The sequence below is a fragment of the Panthera onca genome, chromosome A1 (genome assembly GCF_046562875.1).
Source record: "Panthera onca isolate mPanOnc1 chromosome A1, mPanOnc1 haplotype 2, whole genome shotgun sequence".
Taxonomy (NCBI): Eukaryota; Metazoa; Chordata; class Mammalia; order Carnivora; family Felidae; genus Panthera; species Panthera onca.
Window position 1 is genome coordinate 28458198 of NC_138339.1, and position 20270 is coordinate 28478467.

General features: G+C 39.5%; 1 protein-coding gene across 1 annotated transcript in view; it reads left to right on the forward strand.

Annotated features, from left to right (window-relative positions):
* SPEF2 (sperm flagellar and cilia associated 2) overlaps positions 1-20270 on the forward strand; it is a 184021-nt gene that overhangs the window by 144655 nt on the left and 19096 nt on the right. The window contains exons 31-32 of the mRNA XM_081796051.1: positions 6236-6342; positions 7528-7710. Coding sequence (XP_081652177.1) covers positions 6236-6342; positions 7528-7710 — 290 coding nt within the window. The remainder of the gene's footprint in view (positions 1-6235; positions 6343-7527; positions 7711-20270) is intronic.

Below are 20270 nucleotides of genomic sequence, written 5' to 3' on the forward strand. Positions count from 1 at the left end.
CCATTCATCAGTTGATGGAAATTTAGGCTCTTTCCATAATTTGGCTATTGTGGAGAGTGCTGCTATAAACATTGGGATACAAGTGCCCCCATGCATCAGTACTCCTGTATCCCTTGGGTAAATTCCTAGCAGTGCTATTGCTGGGTCATAGGGTAGGTCTATTTTTAATTTTTTGAGGAACCTCCACACTGTTTTTCAGAGCGGCTGCACCAGTTTGCATTCCCACCAACAGTGCAAGAGGGTTCCCGTTTCTCCACATCCTCTCCAGCATCTATAGTCTCCTGATTTGTTCACTTTGGCCACTCTGACTGGCGTGAGGTGATATCTGAGTGTGGTTTGGATTTGTATTTCCCTGATAAGGAGTGACGTTGATTATCTTTTCATGTGCCTGTTGGCCATCCGGATGTCTTCTTTAGAGAAGTGTCTATTCATGTTTTCTGCCCATTTCTTCACTGGATTATTTGTTGTTTGGGTGTGGAGTTTGGTGAGCTCTTTATAGATTTTGGATACTAGCTCTTTGTCTGATATGTCATTTACAAATATCTTTTCCCATTCCGTTGGTTGCCTTTTAGTTTTGTTGATTGTTTCCTTTGCAGTGCAGAAGCTTTTTATCTTGATGAGGTCCCAATAGTTCATTTTTGCTTTTATTTCCCTTTCCTTTGGGGATATGTCAAGTAAGAAATTGCTGCAGCTGAGGCCAGAGAGGTCTTTTCCTGCTTTCTCCTCTAGTTTTTTTATGGTTTCCTGTCTCACATTCAAGTCCTTTATCCATTTTGAGTTTATTTTTGTGAATGGTGTAAGAAAGTGGTCTAGTTTCAACCTTCTGCATGTTGCTGTCCAGTTCTCCCAGCACCATTTGTTAAAGAGACTGTCTTTTTTCCATTGGATATTCTTTCCTGCGTTGTCAAAGATGAGTTGGCCATACGTTTGTGGGTCTAGTTCTGGGGTTTCTATTCTATTCCATTGGTCTATGTGTCTGTTTTTATGCCAATACCATGCTGTCTTGATTATTACAGCTTTGTAGTAGAGGCTAAAGTCTGGGACTGTGATGCCTCCTGCTTTGGTCTTCTTCAAAATTACTTTGGCTATTCGGGGCCTTTTGTGGTTCCATATGAATTTTAGGATGGCTTGTTCTAGCTTCGAGAAGAATGCTGGTGCAATTTTGATTGGGATTGCATTGAATGTGTAGATAGCTTTGGGTAGTATTGACATTTTAACAATATTTATTCTTCCAATCCATGAGCACGGAATGTTTTTCCATTTCTTTATATCTTCTTCAATTTCCTTCATTAGCTTTCTATAGTTTTCAGCATACAGATCTTGTACATCTTTGGTTAGATTTATTCCTAGGTATTTTATGCTTCTTGGTGAAATTGTGAATGGGATCAGTTTCTTTATTTGTCTTTGTTGCTTAATTATTAGTGTATAAGAATGCAACTGATTTCTGTACATTGATTTTGTATCCTGCAACTTTGCTGAATGCATGTATCAGTTCTAGCAGACTTTTGGTGGAGTCTATCGGATTTTCCATGTATAATATCATGTCATCTACAAAAAGTGAAAGCTTGATTTCATCTTTGCCAATTTTGATCCCTTGATTTCCTTTTGTTGTCTAATTGCTGATGCTAGCACTTCCAACACTATGTTAAACAACAGCGGTGAGAGTGGACATCCCTGTCGTGTTCCTGATCTCGGGGGGAAAGCTCTCAGTTTTTCCCCATTGAGGATGAGATTAGCTGTGGGCTTTTCATAAATGGCTTTTATAATGCTTAAGTATGTTCCTTCTACCCCAACTTTCTCGAGGGTTTTTATTAAGAAAGGATGCTGAATTTTGTCAAATGCTTTTTCTGCATCGATTGACAGGATCATATGGTTGTTATCTTTTCTTTTATTAATGTGATGTATCACGTTGATTGATTTGCAAATGTTGAACCAGGCCTGCATCCCAGGAATTAATCCCACTTGATCATGGTGAATAATTCTTTTTATATGCTGTTGAATTCAATTTGCTAGTATCTTACTGAGAATTTTTGCATCCATATTCATCAGGGATATTGGCCTGTAGGTCTCTTTTTTTACTGGGTCTCTGTCTGGTTTAGGAATCAAAGTAATACTGGCTTCATAGAATGACTCTGGAAGTTTTCCTTCCCTTTCTATTTTTTGGAACAGCTTGAGAAGGATAGGTATTATCTCTGCTTTAAATGTCTGGTAGAATTCTCCAGGGAAGCCATCTGGTCCTGGACTCTTATTTGTTGGGATATTTTTGATAACTGATTCAATTTCTTCACTGGTTATGGGTCTGTTCAAGCTTTCTATTTCCTCCTGTTTGAGTTTTGAAAGTGTGTGGGTGTTTAGGAATTTGTCCATTTCTTCCAGGGTTTTCCAGTTTGTTGGCATATAATTTTTCATAGTATTCCCTGATAATTGCTTTTATTTCTGAGGGATTGGTTGTAATAATTCCATTTTCATTCATGATTTTATCTATTTGGGTCATCTCCCTTTTCTTTTTGAGAAGCCTAGCTAGAGGTTTATCAATTTTGTTTATTTTTTCAAAAAAAAACCTCTTGGTTTCGTTGATCTGCTCTACAGTTTTTTTTAGATTCTATATTGTTTATTTCTGCTCTGATCTTTATTATTTCTCTTCTTCTGCTGGATTTGGGGTGTCTTTGCTGCTCTGCTTCTATTTCCTTTAGGTGTGCTGTTAGATTTTGTATTTGGGATTTTTCTTGTTTCTTGAGATAGGCCTGGAATGCAATATATTTTCCTCTCAGGACTGCCTTCGCTGCATCCCAAAGCGTTTGGATTGTTGTATTTTTATTTTTGTTTGTTTCCATATATTTTTTAATTTCTTCTCTAATTGCCTGGTTGACCCACTCATTCTTTAGTAGGGTGTTCTTTAACCTCCATGCTTTTGGAGGTTTTCCAGACTTTTTCCTGTGGTTGATTTCAAGCTTCATAGCATTGTGGTCTGAAAGTATGCATGGTATGATTTCAATTCTTGTATACTTATGAAGGGCTGTTTTGTGACCCAGTGTGTGATCTATCTTGGAGAATGTTCCATGTGCACTCGAGAAGAAAGTATATTCTGTTGCTTTGGGATGCAGAGTTCTAAATATATCTGTCTAGTCCATCTGATCCAATGTATCATTCAGGGCCCTTGTTTCTTTATTGACTGTGTGTCTAGATGATCTATCCATTGCTGTGAGTGGGGTGTTAAAGTCCCCGGCAATTACTACATTCTTATCAATAAGGTTGCTTATGTTTGTGAGTAATTGTTTTATATATTTGGGGGCTCCTGTATTCGGCACATAGACATTTATAATTGTTAGTTCTTCTTGATGGATAGACCCTGTAATTTTTATATAATGCCCTTCTTCATCTCTTGTTACAGCCTTTAATTTAAAGTCTAGTTTGTCTGATATAAGTGTGGCTACTCCAGCTTTCTTTTGACTTCCAGTAGCATGATAAATAGTTCTCCATTCCCTCACTTTCAATCTGAAGGTGTCCTCAGGTCTAAAATGAGTCTCTTGTAGACAACAAATAGATGGGTCTTGTTTTTTTATCCATTCTGATACCCTATGTCTTTTGGTTGGCGCATTTAGTCCATTTACGCTCAGTGTTATTATAGAAAGATATGGGTTTAGAGTCATTGTGATGTCCGTAGGTTTCATGCTTGTAGTGATGTCTCTGGTAGTTTGTCTCACAGGATCCCCCTTAGGATCTCTTGTAGGGCTGGTTTAGTGGTGGTGAATTCCTTCAGTTTTTGTTTGTTTGGGAAGACCTTTATCTCTCCTTCTATTCTAAATGACAGACTTGCTGGATAAAGGATTCTCGGCTGCATATTTTTTCTGTTCATCACATTGAAGATCCTGCCATTCCTTTCTGGCCTGCCAAGTTTCAGTAGAGAGATCGGTCACGAGTCTTATAGGTCTCCCTTTATATGTTAGAGCACGTTTATCCCTAGCTGCGCTCAGAATTTTCTCTTTGTCCTTGTATTTTGCCAGTTTCACTATGATACGTCGTGCAGAAGATTGATTCAAGTTACGTCTGAAGGGAGTTCTCTGTGCCTCTTGTATTTCAATGCCTTTTTCCTTCCCCAGATCAGGGAAGTTCTCAGCTATGATTTCTTCAAGTACACCTTCAGCACCTTTCCCTCTCTCTTCCTCCTCTGGAATACCAATTATGCGTAGATTATTTCTCTTTAGTGCATCACTTAGTTCTCTAATTTTCCCCTCATATCCTGGATTTTTTTTATCTCTCTTTTTCTCAGCTTCTTCTTTTTCCATAACTGTATCTTCTAGTTCACCTATTCTCTCCTCTGCCTCTTCAATCCGAGCTGTGGTCATCTCCATTTTATTTTGCAGCTCGTTAATAGCATTTGTTAGCTCCTCCTGGCTGTTCCTTAGTCCCTTGATCTCTGTAGCAAGAGATTCTCTGCTGTCCTTTATACTTTTTTCAAGCCCAGCGATTAATTTTATGACTATTATTCTAAATTCACTTTCTGTTATATTGTTTAAATCGTTTTTGATCAGTTCGTTAGCTGTCGTTATTTCCTGGATGTTTTTTTGAGAGGAATTCTTCCTTTTCATCATTTTGGATAGTCCCTGGAGTGGTGCGGGACTGCGGGGCACTTCCCCTGTGCTGTCTTGAATAGCTTGCGTTGGTGGGTGGGGCTACAGTCAGACCTGATGTCTGCCCCCAGCCCACCGCTGGGGCCACAGTCAGACTGGTGTGTGCCTTCTTTTCCCCTCTCCTAGGGGCAGGAATCACTGTGGGGTGGCGTGGCCCATCTGGGCTACTTGCACATTGCCAGGCTTGTGGTGCTGGGGATCTGGCGTATTAGCTGGGGTGGATCGGCAAGGTGCAGGGGGGCAGGAGGGGCAGGTTCAGCTTGCTTATCCTTTGGTGATCCACTTTGGGAGGGGCCCTATGGCACCGGGAGGGAGTCAGACCAGCCTCCGGAGGGATGGATCCACAGAAACACAGTGTTGGGTGGTTGTGCAGTGCAAGCAAGTTCCCTGGCAGGAACCAGTTCCCTTTGGGATTTTGGCTGGGGGATGGGTGAGGGAGATGGCGCTGGCGAGTACCTTTGTTCCCTGCCAAGCTGAGCTCTGTCATCCGGGGCTCAACAACTCTCCCTCCAGTTGTCCTCCAGCCCTCCCACTCTCCAAGCAGAGCTGTTAACATATAACCTTCCAGATGTTAAGTCCCCCTAGCTATGCGAACACACTCCATCCAACCCCTCCGCTTTTGCAAGCCAGACCCTGGGGCTCTGCTTGGCCAGTGGGCCGCCCCTCCGCCCCGGCTCCCTCCCGCCAGTCCATCTAGTGTGCACTGCCTCTCCGCCCTTCCTACCCTCCTCCATGGGCCTCTCATCTACGCTTGGCTTAAGAGAATCCATTCTGCTAGTCTTCTGGTGATTTTCTGGGTTATTTAGGCAGGTGTGGGTGGAATCTAAGTGATCCGCAGGACGCGGTGAGCTTAGCGTCCTCCTATGCCACCATCTTCCCAGAAGCCTCAAATCTCTATTTCTTTTTTAATGCATGTGCATGAGATTTAAAATGAGTGGCAGGCAAAACAGACTTCCCTTTTGGACAGAATAAAATGGATTAGTGTATAAGAGCAAAGCATTTAAAGTGTGGTGATCTTTTATGAAATACTTTGGAATATTGAGCCAACCAGATGATTAAATTATAAGTTCCAATCCAGTAGTTTAACAACTCAAGTGTCCCTGAGTTGACAAAAAACAAATCTATTCTAACTAATTTGGATGCAAATTTTAAAAAATAAAAAATAACATTAAAAAAATCTATGATTTGCATGTATTTGAGACATCTTTATCCCATACTCACCAAAATATTTTGCTCTTGTGCTCTACTGTATGTAGGAAAACCTAGAGTTGTTTTTCTTTTGTAAATCGACCTATTCTGAGCACAAAGTCGAAGGAAGTTTCCAAATTAAAGTATAAATTCTCAGTATTTTGCCCAATCTGAAATGATTTATTACCTAGCCAAAAAAAGACATTTTGACTTCGCTGAGAAACAGTAATGAGAGCTTATCAGGAAATTGATTATAATTTTCATTTTAAAATGTCTTCTGTTTCTCTAAAGTTTACAGTTTTAAATACTATGAATAAAATGATTGTACAAATACCCATTTGGGTACTATTTTAGCAAAAGAAACAAAATCCCTGTCACACAATCTAATTGAAAAAATATTTTTCATTGTATTGTAGGCATAATAGGACATAAATCATTTACTGACATTCTGCTGGATTTAGTAACCCTGAACCTTGGAACAAACAACTTTCCTAGTATTTGGATGCACCTCACTCAAACTGAAGTAAGTTTCCATTTTGTTTGGGTTTCAAAACTCAGAATTCTTCTTATTTGATTAAGTCAATAGTTTGTTGTTTTTTTTTTAATTTCTTTTTTAACGTTTATTTATTTTTGAGACAGAGAGAGACAGATCATGAACAGGGAGGGGCAGAGAGAGGGAGACACAGAATCTGAAACGGGGTCCAGGCTCTGAGCTGTCAGCACAGAGCCCGACGCGGGGCTCGAACTCACGGACCGTGAGATCATGACCTGAGATGAAGTCGGACGCTTAACCGACCAAGCCACCTAGGCGCCCCTAAGTCAATAGTTTAAAAATCACCAGTACAAGGGCGCCTGGGTGGCTCAGTCAGTTAAGCATCCGACTTCAGCTCAGGTCATGATCTCGCAGTTTGTGAGCCTGAGCCCTGCGTCGGGCTCTGCGCTGACAGCTCAGAGCCTGGAGCCTGCTTCAGATTCTGTGTCTCCCTCTCTCTCTTCCCCTCCCCTGCTCATGCTCTGTCTCTCTCTGTCTCAAAAAATAAATAAGTAAATAAATATAAAATAAAATAAGAATAAGAATAAAAAACAGTAAAAATCACCAGTACTTATACAGTGTCTGAAATTTAGTAGGTAATCGATGAAACTTGAATGAATATATAAATGAACTTGAATGTAAGATGTACCGTGTGCGTACTTAGCATTTAAAGAATGAATGACGATGTTAATAGTCAATGAAACATTATGGAGACTATAAGGCTCAGCCTGTGAATTTGTATCTGTTACTTCAGGAAGGAATGATCCTAACCAGTAACAGTAGATGATTCTGGCAGTTCTTGCCCTCTTCCTTAAGGATGTGTCAGAAAACAAAATGGCTATAGTATCTCCCTACTGGCTGTAGGGCCCTTTCCCAGCCACTTCTATAATCTTTATTCTTCCACTGTCAAAAAGGTACTATCACTGGAGTCAAGTCACACGTGTAAATTCGTTGTGTAACAGTAAGCAAAAAACCCAAATGTCAAGGAAGCAAAAAGTGAAACACTGTCTAGGGACTGTCTGGTGTGAGTTGGGGAACAAGCCTGAGAACTGGCTCTATTCACCAATATAAACTCCTCTTTGCTCTATCTGAATGCCTTACAAAGAAACAGGAAGCAATAGAGCTTCAAGAGAGAACCATACAAATATTCCAATGGCATTTCCTGTTTTCTTCTAGTTGCAGGAGTTAACATCTTTATTCATAATTAACTCAGCGTTTATGGACTGGCGGAAATTCCTATTAGTAATCTCGATGCCTTGGCCCATCCCCCTGGAGGAAGAGCTCCTTGAGACCCTGCAGAGGTTCAAGGCTGTGGATGAAGAGCAGTTGGGCACCATCACTTTCGAGCAGTATATGCAGGTTGCTACCAGCACATAGTGGCACTAATAATACCAGGGTGCTTTTGACCTAAGAAATGTATTACTCACTGATGTCACATTGCCAGGCCTTGGGCCAGTGTTCTGCCCCTTGACTGTCTATGTCTGGGTACCCGTTAGCAGCAGAGACACTGTCCAAGTCCCAGGTGGAAGTCTAGATTCCACCCCCACCCCCACCCCCCAGGGAAAGGATATGGAAAAAGCCAGAGATGTTTGGGGAACTAAGAGTTCTGAAAGAAGTCACATAAACTTCATTATCCTTCTTCCAACTCCTACACAGTGAACTTGGCTGTAAATTAGAATCACCTGCAGAGCTTTTAATATGTCTAATGCTCAATATCCAGTACTCTTGGAGTGACAACAGTACTATCCAGGAAAATGAACACAGGGAAAGGGGAAGATTTTTTTTTCTTTTGGTGAATGATGAAATAGTTTTTGACAAGTTGAGTTTGAAATGTCTGTGGGAAATGCAGACAAAAACATCCAATCTGATAACAGCAGATGCAGGAGGGGTTGCAAGTCACTATCATGTAGGCAATTGTTAAGTTTATGAATGGATGAGACACCCAACGGAAGTATGGAAGGTGATGGATAACTCAGTAACATGATACCTGGTCATTGGGCTTGGCAGATAGTATTTATAACTGGTGATCTTTACCAGAGTAATTTTGGGGAGTCCGGAATCCAGATTGCAGAGAATTGACTAAATGGTTTTCAGGAAGTGAAGATAAGAAAAGTCAATTCATTTTTTAGAAGTTTTAGTAATGAAGGAGAATAAAACCCCGTAACTAAGAGGGCCTGAATTATTTATTTTATGTCGACTAATTGAAATCATCCTATTGCACACCATTGAACATTGCTGGTAGACACAAAAGATGTAAATGTTTATAAGGTACTAATTCTGAAATAGGGTAATACTCTGTAGGTTCCTATATCTCATGTATATTTCAATCTTGAAAGAGCACATCCCTTCCTGGTTCTCTTTTTGACCTTAATTAACAGATGGCATGCTTATAGACAGTCCTGGTGTTCCCACACTCATGCTGTTGAGCCAGAGGAAGTAACACTAGAATATGAGGAGGTTCCTTCAAGAGGAGGTTCCTGATCAAGACAGGTGCTCAGCTGATTGTGCTTTTTGATATATGTTCTTCCCAAGTAGAGCAATTTATGAATTCTGTCACTGTGTTCAGCTTAAAACATGTGAAAAATGATTTTGTGAAAACAAAAACAGCAAAACAAAACTTACTCTCTTTTCATCATCAGGTTAAGATTTTTAAAAGTGAGCACTTGCGAAATTACCAATCTTCACTATAGTCTGTGCCAATTAACACCGAATATCAATTTAAACATCCTTTTGTACAACGTGAAGCGAACAAAGGATGTTGGCAATTTTTACCAAAACGCTGAGCGAAAACCAGAAAGCTCCTTTACCAAAAGTGTAAATTTCTTAGAGAAAGCTGGCTGCTGCATTTGAAAGAAACTCAGAAGTACTTATCTGAACACCTCCTGTGTCTGGGGAGCAGTTGATTTCCAAGGTTGGCATTCTCCCTGCCCACCCAGATCCCCCCACAGGAGCCCCAGGACAAGAAGACCCACTTGACCTTCACACATGACTTTCCCAGGTTTCCAACACTTGGCCAGCTTAAACATACAGCATATACACACACAACAAAAACAAAAACAAAACAAAACAAAAGTTATATGGGAAAAGTCAAAACCACTTCTAGAGCAAAATTTTATGAGATGTGTTAAAAATGCTACATTAGAACAGTAAAATAACATAACACGCATCACTGAAATGGAGTTCTCTAGCATAGAAGGGCTCTCTACTTGGCTTTTTGTTCTATCTTTTTTCTTTTCTTTTGATGAACAGCAAGCTCTCCACAACAGCCACTTAAGAGTGTGCTGATTTCTCCAGCGTCTGAAATGGAATGAGAGAGTTAAAGTGGGTTGGGCTGTGTACCTGGGCTGGGCGCTGCAAGGATAAAAGCCCCCAGCCATCCTGCAGCTGTCTCTCACATGCTTGCCTCCACCGCATGTGGAGACTGAGCCACACTGTGTAGGATTCTTTGATATTGAACTCCCAGCTCACCTTCTGTCTGTGAGGATGCGTGTTATTGCAGGCTCAGTGAGCCAGATGTTCTGGGATCCAAACAATGCAGCACTCACTCTTTAAGAAAAAGTTTAAAAAAAAAAACACATTGGCCATGTCGTGGCAAGAGAGAGGGGGCACTTCCATCTTTTAAGGAGAAATCGCCTAATAACCCAATGAGTCAGGATATGGTTGACAGAACCTTGCTGCATCAATGTAAACCCTCCTATACAGGTTCACATTTAACATTTCACATTGCTAAAATTTTCACAGATGACTTTTTTTAAAAATATAATTTATTGTCAAATTGGCTAACATACAGTGTGTACAGTGTACTTTTGGTTTTGGGGGTAGATTCCTGTGGTTCATCGCATACGTACAACACCCAGTGCTCATCCCAGCAAGTGCCCTCCTCAATGCCCATCACCCACTTTCCCCTCTCCCCGCCCACCCATCTACCCTCATTTTATTCTCTGTACTTAAGAGTCTCTTATGGTTTGCCTCCTTCCGTCTAGGTTTGTAATTATTTTTCCCCTTCCCTTCCCCCATGGTTTTCTGTTAAGTTTCTCAGGTTCCACATATGAGTGAAAACATATGATATCTGTCTTTCTCTGACTGACTTATTTCACTTAGCATAATACCTTCCAGTTCTATCCATGTTGCTGCAAATAGCATGATTTCATTCTTTCCCATTGCCAAGTAGTAGTCCATTATATATATAAACCACATCTTTATCCATTCATCAGTTGATGGACATTTAGGCTCTTTCCATAATTTGGCTATTGTTGAAAGTGCTGCTATAAACATTGGGGTATATGTGCTCCTATGAATCAGCACTCCTGTATCCTTTGGATAAACTCCTAGTAGTGCTATTGCTGGGTCGTAGAGTAGTTCTATTGTTTTTTTGTTTTGTTTTGTTTTGTTTTTTAAGGAACCTCCACACTGTTTTCCAGAGAAGCTGCACCAGTTTGCATTCCCACCAACAGTGCAAGAAGGTTCCCATTTCTCCACATCCTCACCAGCATCTGTTGTTTCCTGATTTGTTAATTTTAGCCACTCTGACCAATCTGAGGTGATATCTCAGTATGGTTTTGATTTGTAATTCCCTGATGATGAGTGACGCTGAGCATCTTCTCATGTATATGTTGGCCATCTGGATGTCTTCTTTGGAAAAGTGTCTATTCATGTCTTCTGTCCGTTTCTTCACTGGATTATTTGTTTTTCAGGTGTTGAGTTTGGGAAGTTCTTGGATATTAACCCTTTATCCAATATATCATTTGCAAATATCTTTTCCCATTCCATCGGTTGCCTTTTAGTTTTGTTGATTGTTACCTTTGCAGTGCAGAAGCTTTTTATCTTGGTGAGGTCCCAATAGTTCATTTTTGCTTTTAATTCACTTGCCTTTGGAGATGTGTTGAGCAAGAAATTGCTGTGGCTGAGGTCAAAGAGGTTGTTGCCTGCTTTCTCCTCTAGGGTTTTGATGGTTTCCTGTCTCACATTTAGGTCTTTCATCCATTTTGAGTTTATTTTTGTGTGTGGTGTAAGAGTGGTATAGTTTCATTATTCTGCATGTTGCTGTCCAGTTCTCCCAGCACTATTTGCTAAAGAGACTTGTCTTTTTTCCATTGGATACTCTTTCCTTCTATGTCAAAGATTAGTTGGCTGTACATTTGTGGGTCCAATTCTGGGTTCTCTATTCTATTCCATTGGTCTATGTGTCTGTTTTTGTGCCAGTACCATACTGTCTTGATGATTACAACTTTGTAGTAGAGGATAAAGTCTGGGATTGTCATGCCTCCCACTTTGGTTTTCTTCTTCAATATTACTTTGGCTATTCAGGTTTTTTTGTGGTTCCATACAAATTTTAGGATTATTTGCTCTAGCTTTGAGAAGAACGCTGGTGCAATTTTTATTGGATTGCATTGAATCTGTAGATTGCTTTGGGTAATATTGACATTTTAACAATATTTGTTCTTCCACTCCATGAGCATAGAATGCTTTTCTATTTCTTTGTGTCTTCTTCAATTTCTGTCATAAGTTTTCTATAGTTTTAAACATATAGATCTTTTATATCTTTGGTTAGGTTTATTCCTAGGTATTTTTTGGTTCTTGGTGAAATTGTAAATGAGATCAGTTTCTTGATTTCTCTTTCTGTTGCTTCATTATTGGTGTATAGAAATGCAACTGATTTCTGTACAATGATTTTGTACCCCTAGACTTTATTGAATTCATGTATCAGTTCTAGCAGCCTTTTGATGGAGTCTTTGGGTTTTCCATTTAGAGTATCATGCCATCTGAGAAAAGTGAAAGTTTGACTTCTTTGCCAATTTTGATGCATTTTATTTCATTTCGTTGTCTGCTGATGCTAGGACTTCCAACACTATGTTAAACAACAGTGGTGAGAGTGGACATCCCTGTCGTGTTCCTGATCTCAGGGCGAAAGCTCTCATTTTTTCCCCATTGAGGATGATATTAGCTGTGGGCTTTTCATATATGGCTTTTAAGATGTTTATGTTATGTTCCTTCTACCCCGACTTTCTTGAGGGTTTTTATTGCGAAAGGATGCTATATTTTGTCAAATGCTTTTTCTGCATCTATTGACAGGATCATATGGTTCTTATCCATTCTTTTATTAATGTGATATATCATATTGATTGATTTGCAAATATTGAACCAGCCCTGTAGCCTAGGAATGAATCCCACTTGATCATGGTGAATAATTCTTTTTATATGCTGTTGAATTCGATGTGCTAGTATCTTATTGAGAATTTTTTCATCTATATTCATCAGGGATATTTGCCTGTAGTTCTCTTTTTTTTGCTGGGTCTCTGTCTGGTTTGGGAATCAAAATAATGCTGGATTCATACAATGAGTCTGGAAGTTTTCCATCCATTTCAATTTTTTGGAACAGCTTGAGAAGGATAGGTATTAACTCTGCTTTAAATGTTTGGTACAATTCCCCTGGGAAGACATCTGGTCCAGGACTCTTATTTGTTAGGAGATTTTTGATAACTGATTCAATTTCTTCACTAGTTATGGGTCTGTTCAAATTTTCTATTTCTTCCATTTGAGTTCTGGTAGTGTGTGAGTGTCTAGGAATTTGTCCATTTCCTCCAGGTTGTCCAGTTTGTTAGCATCTAATTTTTCATAGTATTCTCTGATAATTGTTTGTATTTCTGAGAGATTAGTTGTGATAAGTCCTTTTTCATTCGTAATTTTATCTATTTGGGTCTTCTCTCTTCTTTTTGAGAAGTCTGGCTAGGTGTTTATCAACTGTGTTTATTTTCTCAAAAAACAAGCTCTTATTTTCATTAATCTGTTCTGTTTTGTTTTGTTTTGTTTTGTTTTGTTTGGATTATATGTTGTTTCTTTCTGCTCTGATCTTTATTATTTCTATTCTTCTGCTGGCCTTGGAGTTTCTGCTTCTAGTTCTTTCAGGTGTGTCGTTAGATTTTGTATTTCGGATTTTTCTTGTTTGTTGATATAGGCCTGGATTGCAATGAATTTTCCTCTTAGAACTGCCTTTGCTGCATCCCAGAGGGTTTGGACTGTCATGTTTTCATTTTCATTTGTTTCTATACATTTTTAAATTTCTTCTTTAATTGCCTGGTTGACCCATTCATTCTTTAGTAGGATGTTCTTTAACCTCTGTGTATTTTGAGGTTTTCCAAACTTTTTCCTGTGGTTGATTTCAAGTTTCATAGCATTGTGATCTGAAAATATGCACAATATGATCTCAATTCTTTTGTGACCCAGTATGTGATCTATCTTGGAGAATGTTCCATGTGCACTTGAGAAGAATGTGTATTCTGCTTCTTTAGGATGAAAAGCTCTGAATATATCTGTCAAGTCCATCTGGTCCAGTGTATCATTCAGGGCCATTGTTTATTTTTTGATTTTCTGCCTAGATGATCTGTCCATTGTTGTAAGTGAAGTATTAAAGTCCCCTATAATTACCACATTCTTATCAGTAAGGTTGCTTATGTTTGTGACTAATTGTTTTATATATTTGGGTGTCTCTGAATTGGGTGCATAAACATTTATAATGGTTAGCTCTTCTTGATGGATAGACCCCATAATTATGATATATGCTCTTCTTCATCTCTTGTTACAGCCTTTAGTTTAGAATCTAATTTGTCTGTTATAAGTATGGCTACTCTGGCTTCCTTTTGACTTCCAGTATCATGATAGATGGTTATCCATCCCCTCACTTTCAATCTGAAGGTGCCCTCAGGTCTAAAATGAGTCTTTTGTAGACAGAAAATAGATGGGTCTTGTTTTTTTTTTATCCATTCTGATACCTTATGTCTTTTGATTGGAGCATTTAGTCCATTTACATTGAATGTTATTATTTTAAAGATATGGATTTAGAGTCATTGTGTTATCTGTAGGCTTCATGCTTGTAGTGATGTCTCTGGTCTTTGTGGTCTTTGCAACATTCCATTCACAGAGTCCTCCTTTGGATATCTTGTAGGGCTGGTTTCGTTGGTGATGAACTCCTTTAGTTTTTGTTTGTCTGGGAAAACATTTATCTCTCCTATTCTGAATGACAGCTTTGCTGGATAAAGAATCCCTGGCAGTATATTTTTCCTATTCAGCATATTGAATATTTCCTGCCACTCCCTTCTGGCCTGACAAGTTTCAGTAGATAGGTCTGCTACTACCCTTATGTGCCTACCTTTGTAGGTTAAGGCCCGTTTGTCCCTAGCTGCTTTCAGAATTCCCTCTTTATCTTTGTATTTTGCCAGTTTCACTATGGTTTGTCGTGCAGAAGATCGATTCCTGTTATGTCTGAAGGACGTTCTCTGTGCCTTCCGGATTTCAGTGTCTGTTTCCTTCCCCAGATTGGGGAAGTTCTCAACTATGATTTGTTCAAGTACACTTTCTGTCCCTTTCTCTCTCTCTTCCTCTTCTTCTGGAACTACTATGATATAGATATTATTACATTTCATTGAATCACTTAGTTCTCTAATTCTCCCCTCGTGGTCTAGAATTTTTTTATCTACCTTTTTTCAGCTTCATCTTTTTCCATAATTTTATCTTCTGTTTCACTTATTCTCCCCTCTGCCTCTTCAATCCTCGTGGTGACCACCTCTAGTTTATTTTGCACCTCATTTACAACATTATTTAATTCAACATGACTATTTTTTAGTTCCTGATCTCTGCAGCAATAGATTCTCTGCTGTCTTCTATGCTTTTTTCCAAGCCCAGATATTAATTTTATGACTATTATTCTAAATTCTTTTTCAGTTATATTGTTTATATCTGTTTTGAGCAATTACTTAGCTGTCATTTCTTCCTGGAATTTCTTTTGAGGAGAGTTCTTCTGTTTCATCATTTTGACTAGTTTTCTGTCTCTTATGTGTTTTAAATCTTGCTATTTGCCCTGCACCAGTGAGCACTACTTTGTTTTTTTAATGTTTATTTATTTTTGAGAGAGAGAGAGAGAAACAGAGTGTGAGTGGGGGAGGGGCAGACAGAGAGGGAGACACAGAATCCAAAGCAGGTTCCAGGCTCTGAGCTGTCAGCACAGAGCCCAATGCAGGGCTCGAACTCACGAACCATGTGATCATGACCTGAGCCGAAGTCGGTCGCTTAACCAACTGAGCCACCCAGGCGCCCCAGCACTACTTTCTTAAAGAAGGGTCATACACCGTCCAGGGCCTGGCCCTTCAGGCGTGTGTTATTTGCTCTCTGTTGTTATGACTTTGGTTGCTTTATCTCTGTACTCATAGTGATGTTTTGGACCCTCGACCAGGTGTGCTTTAATTTGTTCATTGAAGTAGCCCTGGAAAGGAAAACAAACAAAAAACAAAAACAAATGAAACAAAACACAAACAAAAACAAAAAACCAGAAACACCCTCTACAACTAAACCACGGTGGGAGCGGAGTGGTGTTGATGGAAGAGGCCTTATCTCATACAAAGAGAGATATGACAGGGGCAGGAAAAGAGAAAAGAAAAGAAAATTGACCAGAGAAACTGTATGGCTTAATCCAGAGAGAGAGAGAGAGGAAACTAAAGAAGGAGAGGTAGAACAGGTATAAAGAGAATAGATTAAATATGTCTGCTTAAACAAGCCAACAACCTGAATAATATATTTATTTATTTATAAATAAATAAATAAATAAATAAATAAATAAATAAAATAAATAAATATATTTATTTATTAATATATAATTATATATAATACATATATATTATTATGTATATAATATATAAATATATATTATATACAATTTTTATATATTATATATTTAATATGTATTTATTTATATATAATTTATATTTAATACAGATTATATTATGTATAATATATTATACATATATGTATATATGTATATTATATTATGTATAATATATTATAATATATACAATATATATAATATATAATATAGTATAATATAATATATTATACATAATATAATCTGTATTAAATATAAATATATTTAAATATATAAAATTTTATATATATATATATATATATATATATATATATATATATATATATATATAATAAGAATTGTCCAAGAATTAAATCGGGAAATGCAAAACTGCTGGATGCCTTGGAACCAATGGCAGCGCTGGTCTGGAGGAGGGACTGTGTGGTGACTCAGCCTCAATCCCGCTACAGTTACCAGGCACGGAGGGGAGTGGTTTGGTGTAGGCGGGTCCCACCTCCACTGTGGGCCTGCTGTCCTTCCCTGAAGCCCCACCTTGTCAGTGACAGGGAGAAAAATGGTGACACCACAGTCTCACCTCCCCAGACCTGGTGGCCCAAACCACTCTGTTCAGGCCATCGTTGCAGTGCCCCGCTGGCGCCAATGAGGCAGTTTGTCCTGCTCCAATGACTCCCGCACCTCCCTGGCACTAAGCTGCGATTTAAACCCCAATGTCTTAAAGGGTCCCTCTCCCTGCACTCTGGTTCCAGGGAAGTGCTGCTCCGCGCCGCCTATGTATATGGCCTGTGGCTGGTTGGCGCAGGCAGTTTTTGTCCTTTGAACAGCTATATACCTTCTTCCCACAGCCATCCAGGGAAGGGGTTGCTTTCTCCCACTGCGGACTATGCCTCTGAGCTGGTTACGGAGCCCAGGGCTGGCTCCCTTCCTTCTCAGGTGCGCTAACTGGGCAGCCCGCCCCAGTTCGGAGAAAGCCCCGCAGTTAGAGATTGGATCTTTCTCCATCCCCATCCATGGTCTTTCTCGTCCAGATACAGTCCTACACTTTCCCAGCTTCTTTTTCTCTTCCCTTTGTCTCTCCGCAGAAGGGGATCCCTCCCTTCCATGCCTATGCTGCCCGTTTCATCTCTCCCAGTTCACAATCACGCACCTATGGCCCACCACGTTGTCCCCGTGGGTCCGCAAAGACATCTCTTTCACTCAGCAGCCTGGACTCTTCGAATTCAAAGTCCTTTGGCCTCACCACTGCTGTGTTTAAGGGACAAGGGAATTTCAGGTTCTCCTACTTCTCTGCCATGTTGGATCTACCCACGGATGACTTTTTAGTAATTATAAGTTGTTTTCCAGTCAGGTTAGTTTTTTTTCCTTTCTAAAGTGGCCCTCTTGTGTGCATAATACACGATTTTTTCTTAATTTATGCAATATCATATATTATTAGAAAACTAGTATGAATGATTCCTTGATTTTAAGGATCAGGGGAAATTCCTGTGCATTGAAACAATTAAACATGGAATAGAGTGTTGGTTGAGCAATGGTAGGAGGGTTTGAGATCCTCTGTTTCCTTTTTTCCCCTCTAGCTTCATTTAATATTTCCTCTTCATCCCCAGTTTTCAGCAATGATTACTGTGTTGTTTGGTGTGGTTTTCTTCATGTTCCTTCTGCCTGGGGTTCATGGAGCTCTTGAAAGTCTGTGGGTTTTGTAATTTTTGTCAGATTGGAAACTTTTGAGGATTTTTTTCTAAATTTTTTTTTCTGCACCCCCACCCCTTCTCAAAATCTAATCACGTATGTACTGTCCCAGAGGTCACTGAGGCTTGGTTCATTTTTTTCCCATTTTTTTTCTCTATGCTTTACTTTGTATTCATTTCTATTCTTATGTCTTCAAGTTTACTGATGATTTCCTCTGCAGAACTGAATCTGTTATTATTAATACCATGTGGTATATTTTTCATTTCAGTTATTAAATTTTTTGTCTCTAATAATTCAAGTTGGTTCTTAGTTGTATCTTCCATTTCTCTCTTCAATATATGCATGTGTTTCTCTATCTCCTTGAACAAATGAGATGTATTTAGAATAGACAAATGAACATCTTTCTCTGTTCATTCTATCATCTGTGTCATTTTTGTGTTTGTTTTCTTTGATTGATGTTTCTTCTATGGGTCATAAGTTATGGCTTTTCTGAATACCTAGTAACTTTATATTGGATGCCAGATGTTGTGAATCTTACTTTGTTGGATGCCCAACTTTATATACGTTTAAATATTATTGGGCCTGCATCAGTGTTACTTGGAATCACTTCTATCCTCTCAAGGTTACAATAAGATTTGTAAGAATGGGTCCAGAGTGGCCAATCTGGCCCCACTGTTAAGGCAGTTATCTCCTGGGGGCTCTCTTCAATGCCTGTGTTTGAGGAGATCCTTCCACTCTGCCTGGTGGTAACATGTACTCTTCCCAGCCCTATGTGTGTCTCAGGAATTGTTCAGCTTACTCCTTTCCTCTGGTTCTTTCTCCAGCTTCTGGTATCTTCCACAAACACACATCCACAGATTGGCTATCACTCAAGACTTGCAGAGATCCCTCTGTGGATCTCTATGGCTTGTCCTCAGTGCATCTTTAGTAGTCCACCCTGAAAATTCTAGCCATCTCAGCCTGCCTCAATAATAGAGTCTGCCTTCTCAAATCAGGAAGGTCACCAGGCTCTATTTGGATGCCTCTCCTGGCACTGAAGCCTAGAAACTCCATCCAGGCTGGAACACTAATAGGACTCTTTGGTAGCTTTCCTTAGTTCAGGAATTAATGTGCTGTATTGCCTGTTGTCTGATGTCTGGAAAATCATCTTTCATTTATGTTGTTTATTTTTCTTGTTAAGACAGGAGGGTAATTCTGAACTTTGGTGCCCCATCATGTCTCTTACCTATGTTCTTTACTTCTATTCTCCCATTGAGTGGTACTTACCCTCCACAGATTAGCTACTGGGCAAGGGTCTCCTCTTGGTCAATACAAAAGCACATTCAAAGCTTGAGCTCATGCTGAAATTTAAGCTTCTTCTGGGTCTTCTCTCTCACAGGGTTCCACATGACCAGCATCTCCTTTGTTCCAAATTAAAAGAAACCCCAGGTCTCACCTTTGGGATCTGTATCTGCTGACAAGTTACCCAATGCCATTCCAGCCTTTTCTCAAAGCACAGGTGATCCTTGGAAGAGCATAGGCCAGAGTCAGATTAAGCAAGCCAATACCTCTTGGAAATAGTGCTGAGAGTGGGTTGTCACTCTGGAAGATGGTAAGAAAGCTAGACCTAGGAACAAAATTCATATGAGTATGAAGTGCTTACCATGTACAAAAATTAAGCTTGACACGACATATCCTTTAAACCTAAGACATGTTCAACAGCAGGCATGAACGGCAACACCTAAAGGAATGGACCAAATATCCAGTGTGTGGTATAAACAAATCAAATTGGAGTTCAGAGGCAAGATCAAGGAAGGTGTCTCTAGGGAAGTGTGATTGGAACAGAGAATGCAGAGATGTGCAGGTTTACATGGGTGGGCAGGAAGTCACATCAGGTAGGAGGGATGATGTGAACAACACAGCAAGAGTAGGAAATGTTTCTGAGCAGAGAATGATAAGACAAGGTTAAAGTTTCGAGGAAAGTGATATGGTTGCACACTACAAGCTGAAACAAGTAAAAGGGAGACTAGAAACCAAAACAACTCGGAGCTGACTGGGGTGGCCTGTGACAGAAGTAAAGAGGCTCTGCACCAAGGTGTCAGGAGTAGGGATGGAAGGAAGGAAGAGAGAGGCATTGCCAAATGGGAATCAGAGGATTCTGTGATTAGTATCACATAATGGGCTGAGAAAGAGGGATGTCATTAAAGAGTAGGCCATTGAGCTCTTGAGTCAGTCAGTCACTCAGCAAAAGTTTTTCCAACACTGTGCACTGGCAGCATCACACTAGACTCTGGGAATAGAGAGCAACATGAACAGAACATGAGGAATGTGAGTGAGGGTTATGAGTGCAGACCCCTCCAGAATATCACCATGCAGGCAAGATCTAGGGCAGTGACCTCCAAACTTCATCGCATGTTCTGATGGCTAAAATAGAGCTAGGACCCCCAAGATGTGGATTTTCATTTATAAATTATACATGTGTACTACTGAACTACTACATTATTTACATTATCAAATTTTTTAAATAAAAATGACATAACAATGTTATCAAAATATGTGTAAGTGGAAGTTCTGGTATTTTCTCCTGCATCCCCTTGGTTTTTGC